General features: G+C 44.3%; 1 protein-coding gene across 2 annotated transcripts in view; it reads right to left on the bottom strand.

Moving 5' to 3' along the window:
- Positions 1–2,811: 2,811 nt before the first annotated feature.
- DENND10 (DENN domain containing 10) overlaps positions 2,812–12,905 on the bottom strand; it is a 135,675-nt gene continuing 125,581 nt past the window's right edge. For both annotated transcript variants that reach the window (XM_086922926.1, XM_086922927.1), the window contains exon 9: positions 2,812–3,228. In XM_086922926.1, coding sequence (XP_086779052.1) covers positions 3,052–3,228 — 177 coding nt within the window. In that variant the 3' untranslated portion in view covers positions 2,812–3,051. The remainder of the gene's footprint in view (positions 3,229–12,905) is intronic.

Here is a 12,905-nt window from a genome sequence, read left to right as displayed (position 1 = left end):
TCGGAGCATATGGATTTTTGCTGTGGCAGGGGAGGGCTCTCTGTCCCTCTTCCTTTGTGGCAGGGCTGTGGTCTTACTTCCCGGCACTTGCCTGACTGCCAGCGCCAGCTCTGAACTCAGCCAAGTCTCCATCTCTCGGGCCCGCCCTGTTCCTGCGCTGCCTCGCAAACTCCCATCACCTTCGCAGTTGATGCAGCTACCCTCATGTGTCGCGGAAAGAAGGCATTCCAGAAGAGTTCTTTCAGGCATCAGCTGAGCGGCGTCTTCCTTCCTCATTGACCGCATCCACGGAACTCCAGTTGCTGCGAGAGACGACGTATGCCAGGCAATCAGGATCAGTCAAACGGTCGATGGGGATGCTGGCTGGAGTTTGGACAGTTCCAGCCTCCCAGGAGTTTGCAGTCCGTCCATGGATCCATGCCTCTTGTATCTGGCCGTCGGGCAGAACCCGTCTCCCAGCTCGCCCAACCCTTTTAGGGATCATCCAGAGTCCCAACCAGCCTCCACCTCAGTCTCTCCTGGACTTGCCCAGTGTCGGGCCGTGCCCAGCCTCTGGCACTCTACAGGCATTGTAAACACTTCTTGGCGGGCGCCTCAGGCCACTGCCATGTCCCCAGGGTGATCAGTGGGCCCTTTAGCAGGTCTTCTGATCCGGTGATACAAGGCTTGGGCGGTGAGCCCCGTCTGCAGGATGGAGCGATGAGCAGGCACGTCCTACTCAATCGCCATCTTGGCCTCGCCCCGACTGGTATGAATAATGGCACCACGTCTGACAAACTCCATTCTAAGTTAGCTTGTCCATGTACGGTTAGAGTTATCAGTACAAGATGAGGGCACAGTAAGATGTCGGGTCAGCCATGACATACAAGAAAATGGCAACAGAGACAGCACTCAATGACTTGGTGAATTGCTGTTATTAGGCTTCATGCTCCAGTATGTTCCAGTTCACATTCCATTGATGATGCTTACTTTGAATGACCAATGCAGTGCTTACTTTGTAAAAGATTAACTGCCAAGATCCAAAGGTTTGCTCAAAAACCCGCAGCTGACGAATGTCAGCTGCCGAGTAACAAGGCTGCTTAGTCTAGATTACACCTCATGCCTCTTATCTCGCTCTAGTATGTTATTTTCCATTCATGCTTTCTCTTTCTCCTCCTTTTTTCTGTTGTGTTTTTCTGTCTCTCTCTCTCTGGATCAAAGTCTGTTGAACAGAACTAAATGTGGACACTCAAAAATGTGTGTTGTCACCAGCTCAAATTAAGCACTAACCAAATATTGGCCTCCTGGTAAGCCAGTATGTTGTGAGTTTATAGTGTCTCTTCATGGGTGGGGTGCTAGTTCTGTGCGTTGTAGGAACTTGCCGAATTTCCTTGCAGGGCACTTGGGGTTCACATTTTGGTAGTACTCTCATTTCTCAGCACATTTTGGCAAGCTTTCTGGCTTACAGGGCTGCTTTTCATGCATGTATGGGGGCTAATTTGTAATGTTGAAAAGACCCAACACAAATTCCCCAGCTTTTATGGGCCTGAAGTTTAAAAAGACTACTGAATCAAGTAAAGGAGTGCAAACCTTGATTGTTGAATACCGACTGGTCCACCTGCTTCTTAGATCCAAAAGGGATGCCTTACAGAGGCAGGTTATCGAGAAAACATTAAAGGAGTAGATGGACACATTCCTAGCATTTCCACTCTTCTGATGATATTGAACGGCTGATTGATTTAGCATTTAACATAGATTAACAGAAGAAAAAAGGGAACACAAATGTTAGGCATTTTTCATTACCTGATAACAAAGAAAACCCTCCCCCCTCAATTTATGGTGCGATGTCGTTAGGGAGGTTCAAGATCTACTGATTAGATTTGTTCTGTACCAGTGTTGTGATTTGAGGCATGCTATTAGGGGGCCCTGAAAACGTGGGTGCATTCAAGACACAGAAAATAAACCTGGCTCACCCATAGCGGGTGAACATTTGATGAGCTCTTAATTTATTTTCTCCTTTGTAAGTATCCTCGGGCCCAACATTTTTATATACAGACACAACTTCAGAAAAATAAAGAAAGCTATTTCAATTGGAGCGCATACTCCCAAACTTAACGTTTGCTATTCTTTCCTATTTTAACATCCCTCAAGCAACAGTAGTGTTCTCTCCTCCGCGCCAACACTTAACACCTAACACCTACCAGCCCGTTGTGGCATTGTTAATTCATTCTCTCCCAATTCCCTTTGTACTCCAACTATCCTCGTTAGCATGAAACTGCTCGTTTCTCCAACATCCTTCTCTATCCAAATAATTCCTCTTTCTTATTATGTTATGTATATGTATTGTTGATTACTAGTGATTTCTTTTCTTATAATGTGTTACATACGGTCACATACACACACACCACTAATGATTCATATAAAATGTAAATGAAGAATAAAATACCTGATCGTAGTCCCATAGGTGATTTTTAGGGAGGAGGCAGGTATTTAAATGTTTGTAGGTTTAAAGGAGAGTTTCATTTTGTTTAGACAACAGGGAACAAAACTTTTCCCAGGGTAGAACACTAAATAGAAAAAAGTCTACCAACAAGTGCTGTTCTGTGAAATGTTCACACATTTCAGTGTATGGGTGTAAGAGATGGTAATTTATAAGTGGTAAATGCCATGCTGATGACTGCTAAGTTGGCGTAACTAAGGGGTTCGAGCGCAAGCAGCCTCAGTAGCATATCCTATCCCACCTGTCTTTTGAAGAGTGGTATAGCACACAATATTGAGTTACAAGTCATCTGGACTATGTTCATAATTTTGAAGGGAAAAAAGATAAATAGATGAGAGGAAAGAATCTAAAGTATTTATTAACAAGAAAAGGCACACAAGTGTCCTGTTGAAACAAAGGCCAAAAAAAGAAATAATTTTCTTGATCAATGTCCTAATGCCTGGAAGGTAGTCATTTGAGAACACTTTGCTGTGATGTGTTGCGCTTTCCGGGCACAAATCACAACATGGTATTGCTTTTGAGAATGTGTCACATTTGCTATTGGTCCAATGCTTTGCTTTATAAAAGCATCGTCATGTCTCCAGCATTTGCTCAGCCGCTGCCAGGTGATAGAGGAAGTTTTCAGTTGCTGGAGCTAACCTCTTTTGCTTTAGTGCCTCAAAGTTGACGGTTGGCTTTTCCCTCTCAGCAGAAGCATTGGCAAACGATGCCAGAGTGGTCAGAATCTCTCTAGTTTTTGAGGAAATATCCTGGGGAAAGAGTAAAGAGGAAAAGTTACCCATCTATTAACTCAGTATTCCACATTCAAAGGCGCAGTCACATGAGCAATTAATAGGATTCTTTAAATTAGTCAGGGTAGTAGAAAAGGAAAAGTTACTTAACTGTAACAATTTTGCTTCTTAAGCCTATTCTTGAACTTTAATGATTAAAATTGTAGCTGTGCTACCTTTGTGTTATAATGCCAAATTGTCAAAAGAGAAATTCCAAAATTAAAGGCTATTCATGAACTAGATTCTGTGCAATATCTCACAATGTAGTGGTTGGACTTGGAAAAGCATACTGTCGAAAGAATTTAGACTTTTTGGCTGCTGCCAATAATCACAGTCCACACGACTCAGGAAGATGTTGTCCGGAAGACCACAGTGCGCCACAAAATATCCACCATCTTAAGGTTATGTTGTTCTTGACATAGTATGAATGAAGAAAAAGAGAATTTAAAATAGTTTGAAACTCCAAAGAACAAGTTACTTATTGATCTTTCAGGTGGATAGCCTATCTACCCACAGAGTCCTCCCCTTGTCAATATTCCTCAGGCCTCAGACTGGATCCAGAAACTCTAAAGGAGGTCTCCTATGTGCCGGCAAATGCCATTGTGCTGCTTTGCGCCGATGTTATTTCGATACAGAAGTGACAAGTGGAGCATTGTACAAGCACCACCGATGTGCACTGATATCAGTTGCTTTCTTAGCCGGTCTGCACCTTCAGAACCTATCAGCAGATTAGCAGGACTTGTGTGCAGATCTCTAATTTGGGACCTTTTAAAATAGAAAAGAGTCCAGTTTGTATAACGGGGAGGTGAGAGGGTTGGTGAAGAATCTGCGGTTAGCATACCCAATAGAAAGATTGTTACCAAAGGAAATTAACTTTCTTCTGATGGATACTTCGAATTGCAGAGTCTTCACCTTGGAATAGGTACCATATCAGTACACTCCAGGTGGTGGGTAGGAGAACTGGCTCAGACTAAAAAGACCTATAGAACAGAGTAGGCAAAACGCCCCTCTCAATAGGCCTGACTCAATGCAGTAGTGCTTCGTGAACATATGCACCGACGCCCAAGTAAGAGCTTGGCAAATATCCTTGGCAGGCACTCCGAATACTAGGGAATTGGTAGCAGATTTGGCTCCAGAAGTGTCTCTCTGTCTCTATAGAGGGAAGAAGTGGAGCAAAGAACGCCAGAAAGGTGATAATATGCCCAAGACCTCTGATCTTCACCTTTCCCAGATAGCCTCCAACACAGAAGCGATGCATCAGTCATAACTGTCAAGTCTGGGTGGGGTAAGGAGAGTTCGGGCCCAACTGACCAAGACCACGAGGACGTCCCCCCGGCGACTGGGACCAGAAGTCAAGTGCCCAAAGACCCTCCTCGACGAACCAACCGACGCCTACAGACTCAGAACCAGGGGCCAGCCCAATCGCGACCAGCCGAGGGGTAAGCTTTTCCGACACCCAAAGACACCCCTGCACCGGGCACCCTACAGCCCCCTGTGCCTCCCCTTGGGGTACCTACCTGTGCTCCAAGATCCCAACTTACCTCTCGAAGTGCTGGTCGCCCCTGGAGAGTCTCCGTCCCGGATATATAGAAAGAGAGTTCTCCCCAATACTTTAAGGCCCAGAGGAGGGAGATAAACCAAGCAAAAAAGAAGACAGTACCTCTGTGCGGACCTATATTACTTTTAACACGGAATATATCCAGACAATTTTTAGAAAGATGCCAGCGAGAAACTGTAAATTATTATTCAAACATGGTATATTTATTTAACTTATTTTTTCATTTTCAACATTTTTCAACATTTATGGACATTTGTGCAAAGGTACATTACAATATCATTATGAGAAAACAACTTTTTTACATACACATTTTAGAAAAGATCATTCTATCATTCAAAAAGACGCCCTCTAATAGCTAGGATTAACTGCTATTAGAGGGCGTCTTTTTGAATGATAACATTTTTTGAAGGATAACATTGACCCATTTTGATTCAAACATTTTCTAAGTGTGAAGTTTTGAAAACTGCAAATATTCCTATAAAATCAGCCGAAGTCCGAATTCCGAAGTACTCACCTGAAAGCAGGCGAGAAGCCAGTACTGGACCTTGCAGCCCAGTACTGAACCGCAAAAGTAATCCTTACCGGGTTTACTAGTAATCTGTATTTTCTCCATAGGAACCCATTGTCTGCTTTTCTATGAAATGTCTTTTAAGTGCCTACTTTTGAAAACTTGAAATATTCTTTAAAAATCATACGAAATACTGAAACGCAAGTACCTACCTGTTTTAAGTTCAGACCCCAGTGCTGGCCCTGGAAGCCCAGTACTGCATTACAAAAGTAACGCGGTCATACTTTACCTGCAACCTGAATTTTCTCCCATTGAATAACATTGCCAGATTGTCATTGAAAAGTTTCTAAGTGTGAACTTTTAAAACAGCTTTATATTCATGAAAATTCCCCACAGTAACTAAAAGTTTTTGCTAATCTGGTTTCAGCTTAAACCTCAAGCACTGAATCTAGGATCTAGTTCTGGAACTACTAAAGTAATCTGTACTGTAATCAACTGTACTTTTAAGGTAAAGATCCATTGAGCTCAATGCTAAAGTGTGTCTAGACTTGAGTTGCCTTCAGCACCTCCTGTACCTATTGTGCTCATCAATTGTATTGCTTCCTTGCAAAGTAATTACATGAGAGTTCTCATATCTAGCAAAGTATACTTTTAGGACTATTGGTTCTAAAAATAAAACAACTATATCTATAGATATAACAACCATTGGCCTGGACTTCAGTCTGTGTGTGTGAAATCCTTTGCTGATTGAATGTGTACAACAAATGCTTTGCACTGCCCTCTGGTACTTCCTTACTGCTCGACCAAGCTACCACTTTTGAGAGTAAGGTCAGTCTTGACTTAAACCTCTGTTATACCTTTGGGGTTTGTGGACTCTATACACACTGTACTTCATTATTGTCCAGTATATATAGAGCCACTTTCTCACAGGCGGTAAAAAGCTTGGCTGTTATAATCGATGAGGAACCCTCCCTTCAAGCAGAAGGTAGGAGCATTGAATTCAAGTAGCTTCTACCAGCTTTGACGCATAAAAAAGATAAAACAATTCCTTACTAGGGAGGCTTGGATCCAAGTAATCATAGCTCTAGTTATGTCAAGAATAGATTACGCCAATTTGATTTACCTGGGTCTTCTCAAAATCCTCCTGCGCAGGCTCCAACTAATTCAAAACCAGGCTGCTCGACTGATATAGACTCTGCTCAAATAGAGCTACATCGCCCCGGCAAATATGGACATTCATTGGCTGACAGATATACAGAGATCAATGTTTAAAGCTTGTTGTACGGTTTTTAAGTCCCTTTATCTGAATTACCCCGCATTTGCGAAGTCCTGGATCACAAAATACTGTCCTACTAGAGCACTAAGATCTAGCCACCTTCACTTTTTGACGATTCCCCCTTGGAAAAAACGAAGAATCGGAGGGCGAAGGTTTGCTGTTATCGTCCCTCAAGTACGGAATTGCCTGCCTTTGGACACCTCAGATCCACTTCTGATCTTGTTACATTTTGGAAACTTCTGAAAACATGGCTTTTCAGACAGGCTTAACATTAAGTGGGGATGAAGCTCGATTAGTTACCTAGCGCAAAGAGATTGTCTGGTGTACATGCGCTTTATAAATGGACAGTAACAGAACATAACAAGACCAGTGTCTGCAGAAGTATCTAGGTTGCTGGTAGCCTGCAGTTGTTTATACCACTTTTCCTCATCATACTGGGGCATACTATCACCCCCTCATCACAACTGCCAATATTCGAGTCAGTGCTAAAAAGGTTGTGCAACTTCTAGGCCCTAGTGCGTGGAAAGAGCAAAGTATCGAAATCAGAAGGGCTGCAGACTAGCTGCTCACTGGTGGGATCATGGGAAGTTGGACAGCACAATAGGTTGTGAATCCTCCTCAGGTGTTTGGAGTGCCCTGGATGCGAAAGGTACCAGTGCAGAGGGTGGCACCGAAAACTAAATCTGCACCAGAGCTGGTGCTGACCTCAAGGCTGGTTAGAGGGGCACAGAGGGCAAACCCGCCAGCAAAAGTCCATCTTGAGCACCCCCTGATTACTTTGAGCCCAACAGCATGTCAGTAGGAACCTGTAAAGTGCCAAAAATGCACAGCATTGACTTACTAAATGCCTACTCTTGCTGCAACATAGCAGATGGACCTGGAAACTTGGGGTACATAAGGACTAGACATCTGATCAGATCTGATGGAGATCAGGAGCCAGACCAGGTGGCACACTGATAACATTGCACCCTCTTTAGAGTTAGAGGGTGGCTGAATTATTCAATTCCCGCTTACAGTTGTATGCTTCTTCTTGGAGCTATCCAAAGACTTTGACTGAGACCATGATGTACTTTGGGAACAGGGGAGTTCTCTTCGACTTTGGAGGTCACTGCATTGAGCCTTCTGTTTGGCGAAAGTTTTGCTGTCCCATATGGCCTTAGGATTCATGTGTCTGGGTGCTTGTAGTATGGTTTTAACTAAGGAATCCACGACAAAATAATCCAAATGTAAGAATAAGTTTATTTGATGAACAGGACCCACAACCTCCTGCTTACAGCTTCAATGCAGGTATACAATCAACCCTCTACCAACAATCTAATAATGAGAATTCTACATTCAACATTCCTTGAAGTAAAACACCTAAATATAATTCTACATAAATACATTACCACATATTACAGTGCTGTAGGAATGTCCCCCTTTTGACATGGTCACCCCCACTTTTTGCCTGGTATTTGATGCTATTTTGACAGAATTGCACTGGGTTCCTGCTATCCAGGTCCCCAGTACCAAGTCTCTTTCCCGACAAAAAATACCATTGTCCCACCAATTGGCAATATCTTTAGCACTCCCCATAAGTCCCTAGTAAACGGTACTCCTGGTACCTAGAGCAGGGAGACTAAAGAGGCTAAGGGCTGCAGCATGCATTGTGCCACCCTAAGGGGTCCCTAACCACACTTATGCAAACTGCCACTGCAGGCTGCATGTCTTGGTGCAGAGAAAAGTGAAGACACAAGATTTGTGCCATGCCTGCAGACACTGCATGTCATAAGCAAGTCACCCCTACAGCAGGCGTTACAGCCCTAAGGCAGGGTGCATTATATTACATGAGCAGATATACCCCTGTGATGTCCATGGTGATTGTTGGACATTGCCTGTGAGCAGAGAAGCCATCTTGAGTATATGTAATGGGCACTGGTGATTACGAGTTTCCCAGCTACATGAAGGCTTCACTGAAACTAAAGATGTTTGGTATCAAACATCACGTATTAACAACCCCACACGTATTCAACCGATGGATTTATTAATACATGCACCCAGAGGGTACCTTCGAGTTAACCATGAAAACCTACCAACCCCGAGTGTGCTGGCTGACTGGAGTAGACCAGCCTGCCATCACAGACAGGTTTCTGACCCCCAGCAAGTGCGAGGTTCATGCCCTCCGAGGGCAGAAACAATGCCTGCACCGGCCAGAGGTGCTGTCACCTCCTCCAAGCAGGATGGCTAAGTAATCAGCATATCAAGGCAGGAGGCTTCAAAGGCCTTTGCAGCTGTTGATATGCGACCCAGGCTTCCCCTACACAAGTGAAAAGCCACCCTCTGCACTGGGCCCATTTGGCACCAGGACAGGCGGGAAAATTAGCTAATCAGTACGAGTGTTCCCTATCAGGCTAGTTCAACCGCTAAGGTGTGCTACCTGATGTGAACATGAAACCTAGAATTCCACCATCTTCGTTTTTGCAGGAATTAAGCTCACTGGGGGTGTAGTCACCCTAAAGGCAATTAGCCCATTGGCTACTACCCGTCACTCCCCTTAACAACCCTAAATTGAGTATTTAGGTGGCACCCCTGATGCCAGAAACTCAAATTAAACGGACCCAGAAGAAGCAGACAAAGAAGAGCCGCGAGAAAATGAGAACTGAAGACTAGGGGGGGGGGGGGGGGGGAGTTTTATTTAGCACAAACTAGACCTGAAGGTATCGGAGCGTTTTACATGTGCACCAGTTGTGTTACAGATGGACACATTGCTTTTTGTTAGGCACAGGGAAATTAAGTGACTTGCCCAGAATCACAGGATGTTGAGCGTCCCTGCTGAGATTTGAACCCGGTTCCTCAGCTCAGAGGTCGACCGCTCTAGCCGTTAGGCCACATTTTGGTGCCAAACCCTGCTTACACTTCCAGTATGCCCCAGCTTTCCTGAGTGTTGCACCCTCACCCAGCGACAGCGACAAACGCAAGGGCCTTTAAAGCACCATGACAAGCTGATCTATCTACTCCACACGGAGCGTCCCAGCTTCGGTACCCGCGAATTGAATGTTTGCTCCCAGGACCCTTGTGACTTGAGCTCCATGTTGGGAGCTCCCAGACTTTTCTCCTAGTCCCCCTCAGCAGCCTGTGTTTAGGTGACCCCCTTCTTTCCAGCGGCTTAGTGTGCAAAGCTACCAACCCGACCAGCACTTCTGCAGCCTGACGCCCCAGGGCAGGTAACGAGTAACTGCTGGTGGTACTTTGGACCTTTGCCCACTACGACATTAATTCCTAATGGAGATTCACTGGAAACACACCGTAAATAACTATATGCAACATATATATTTTTTTTCCCCATAGGAAACCACTGCTGCGTAAAGACAGATTTAAGTGAACCTTTTACTCACTTGTAGAAATCGATATTAAAATAAGTACTTACTTGATAACGAAGTTCTCAGTGTCAAAACTTATATAAAAATACAAATAATGTTTCCATATTGGTCTTGGATTTATTCTTGAGTGTGTGTCTCATTTATTGCCTTTGCGAGTACATAAAATGCTTAGCACTACCTTCTAATTAGCCTAAACTGCTTGCCCACATTACCACAAATGAGAGCATATAATATCATTTTTGTCTTAGTAAACCAATAAGAGTTGCCTGGTCTCTCTGCAAAGTGTATCTCGTTTTGGTCCACTACATGTAGAGAGCCAGCTTCCTACAGGTGTAGTTATTACAGGCCCTGGAATCATGCCCCACCCCAGGCACCTGAAGCAGACTTCATTAGGGTCTGTTGCAGACATCCGTTTGCACCAGTCACTGCACAGCTTAAACCATATTGTCTTAGGGGGAGACAATTTCCCTTGCACAACGGCAATATTTTGCAGAAAAGGGTCTAGAAAAGACAATCCACGTTTGAAGGTGCAGAAAGAAATAACTGATGTCAGCATGCATGGGTGGCGCTTAATGCAGCTCGGATTGTCACCTCCGTAGGTTAACTAGGTCAGCACGGAGCCACATGATTCCACCTGCCAGCACACAGGAGTACTGCTTTAAAGTTTTTGGATCTAGACATATCCAAAAGATGATTAACCTGCGGTTAGAAGTATCGATCAGTAAGTATAATTAATATATATATATGTTTTTTTTTTAAATAAACTTGTAACTTGCCGTATGATCCTATACTATGATCAATATTGATGGGGCAGCTGGGAGTAGTACACATTTTCATAATTTGGTGCCTACTATAACCTCTTGTACTGCTTAAACATCTACACAGTACTGGCATGTACACAGACAATCAAGTTGCCACTCTGCACATCTCTGACAAAAGAACATTTGCAATAATATGTAACTAAGCCACTCTAGGTCTAGAGGCTATGCTTTTGTCAGGCAAGAGTAACATAGCTAAATAAACTGAACAATCCATCAGGCAATTGTTCCTTTTGTGACTAGCTTCCCAAGCATTTTAGGATGACGCGATACAAAGATTTGGTGCATCTATTTCATGAATCTAAAACAGGCAATCCACTTTCTGTTGTGGTCCATGGGTAAAGAAGAAACTTAACTGAATTTCTTAATTTCTCTGAAAATTAGAGACAATACACCATGAATACATGTAAAAAAGTTTAAATTAACACCCCATTCTCTTAACTGTAGATGTGGCTGGTCTGAGTCAGTGTCTATATTTCGACCACCCTTTATGGTGAAACAATGGCTAACAAGAAACCATTTTGAATTTGAAAAATGTAAAGTTGAGTAATAAATTAAGAAAGGTGGACAAACTTAGAGAGCCTGAATTCTCCCCATTCAGGCAGAGGTTATTACAATTAACAGTCACAGATCTGGGTTGAATCCATCATCATTCCTTAGCTCACTGTGCCACCTCAGTTCAGACCCAGCTATATGGAAAACAGTCTTGGCCCTGTGCCTCATGGGAACAGTCCAGCCCGAACTGCCAAGCCAGGTCTTCCCTGAACCGGAAACAAGCATTCTGGGACCGGTTTCTGGGTAACACCCTTCATTAGCCAGGCTTGCTTGATTCCAGTGGCAAAGTGAGCAAAGGACCCACGTCTGGGCATACCCTGCCAACTTAGTGCGTACAAAGCAAACACAAGGAGATGATGGACGGAGTGCTGAAACCTTTCAGACACTCACCCCCAGTCACAGATATGGGTTGAATCCAACATCATTCTTTAGCTCATTTTGCCCCCTCAGTTTTGACCCTGTGCCTCATGGGAACAGTCCAGCCCGAACTACTAAGTTTGTTCTGCATTCCGTCCATCAATTGTGTGTCTTTTGCTTTTTCGCTTTAAGTGCGTCGGGTACGCCCAGACGTGGGTCCCGGGCTCACGGTGCCACAGGATTCAAGCTATCCTGGCTGAAGAGGGGTGAAACCCAGAATCTGGTCATAGGATGCTTGTTACCTGTCCAGGGAGGACCTGGCTTAGCAGTTCGGAATGGACTGTTTCCATGAGGCACAGGGTCAAGACTGATTTGCATGTTCTAAATCCAAGGGCAGGGATGGGGCCAGATGTTAAGGGGTTGGGAGTAGAGGGGTGGTTGATGGGGCATTGGTCTAAGGACAGGGAGGGAGGGTCGGGGGGAATCAACAGGTCGGGAATTTGGGGAAGTTTCTTTCTTGAATGTTTTATAGGTAGGCTCTGTGAAACTGTGATTCGAAATTGTAAAGTAGCCATATTGAACATTGGACGGCAACAGCTGACTGGACAGTTTCAAGTTTTTTCACAATTTGCATTGATCCGAGTATTAGGTAATTGTGTGATGCATAGACATGGGGAGGGATAGAGACCGTTCGCTTTCTATAATGACCTGGAATGTCAATGGTGTCGAAGATGAGACTAAACGAGGGATAGTGCAACAATACCTAAAACGACACTCACCCGATGTGGTATTGCTTCAAGAAACACATCTCGTAGGCCTGAAATTTAAGGTCCTCACTAGGTGGGGATACAAACTTCTAGTGCACGTAGACTACACAACGGGCTCGAGGGGTACGGCCATATTGGTGAAGAAAAATATGCCCCTCATTGTCCATAAGACATGGGGGTCGCTTCGTAGGGGCAGAGACCCAGTGGGATGGGAGAGACATTAACATACTCTCAGTATATTTACCGCCCGCTTTGGGTAAGGCAGCACTGGAGGACCTGGGAAGTAAACTGACAGAACTTCGAGAGGGCACACTAATCATGGGGGGAGACTACAATATGATATTAGATTGCTACCCACCGAAGTCCAGGGAGAAATCTAATGACCTTATGGCTAATTTCACGAAGGCACTGGGTTTGACTGATGTGGGCCGAATACTCCACCCAACTGATAAACTGTT

This window comes from Lissotriton vulgaris, chromosome 5 (assembly GCF_964263255.1).
Source record: "Lissotriton vulgaris chromosome 5, aLisVul1.2, whole genome shotgun sequence".
Lineage (NCBI taxonomy): Eukaryota > Metazoa > Chordata > Amphibia > Caudata > Salamandridae > Lissotriton > Lissotriton vulgaris.
Note: the sequence above shows the minus strand (reverse complement) of the source record. Positions and strands in the feature narration are given on the sequence as shown.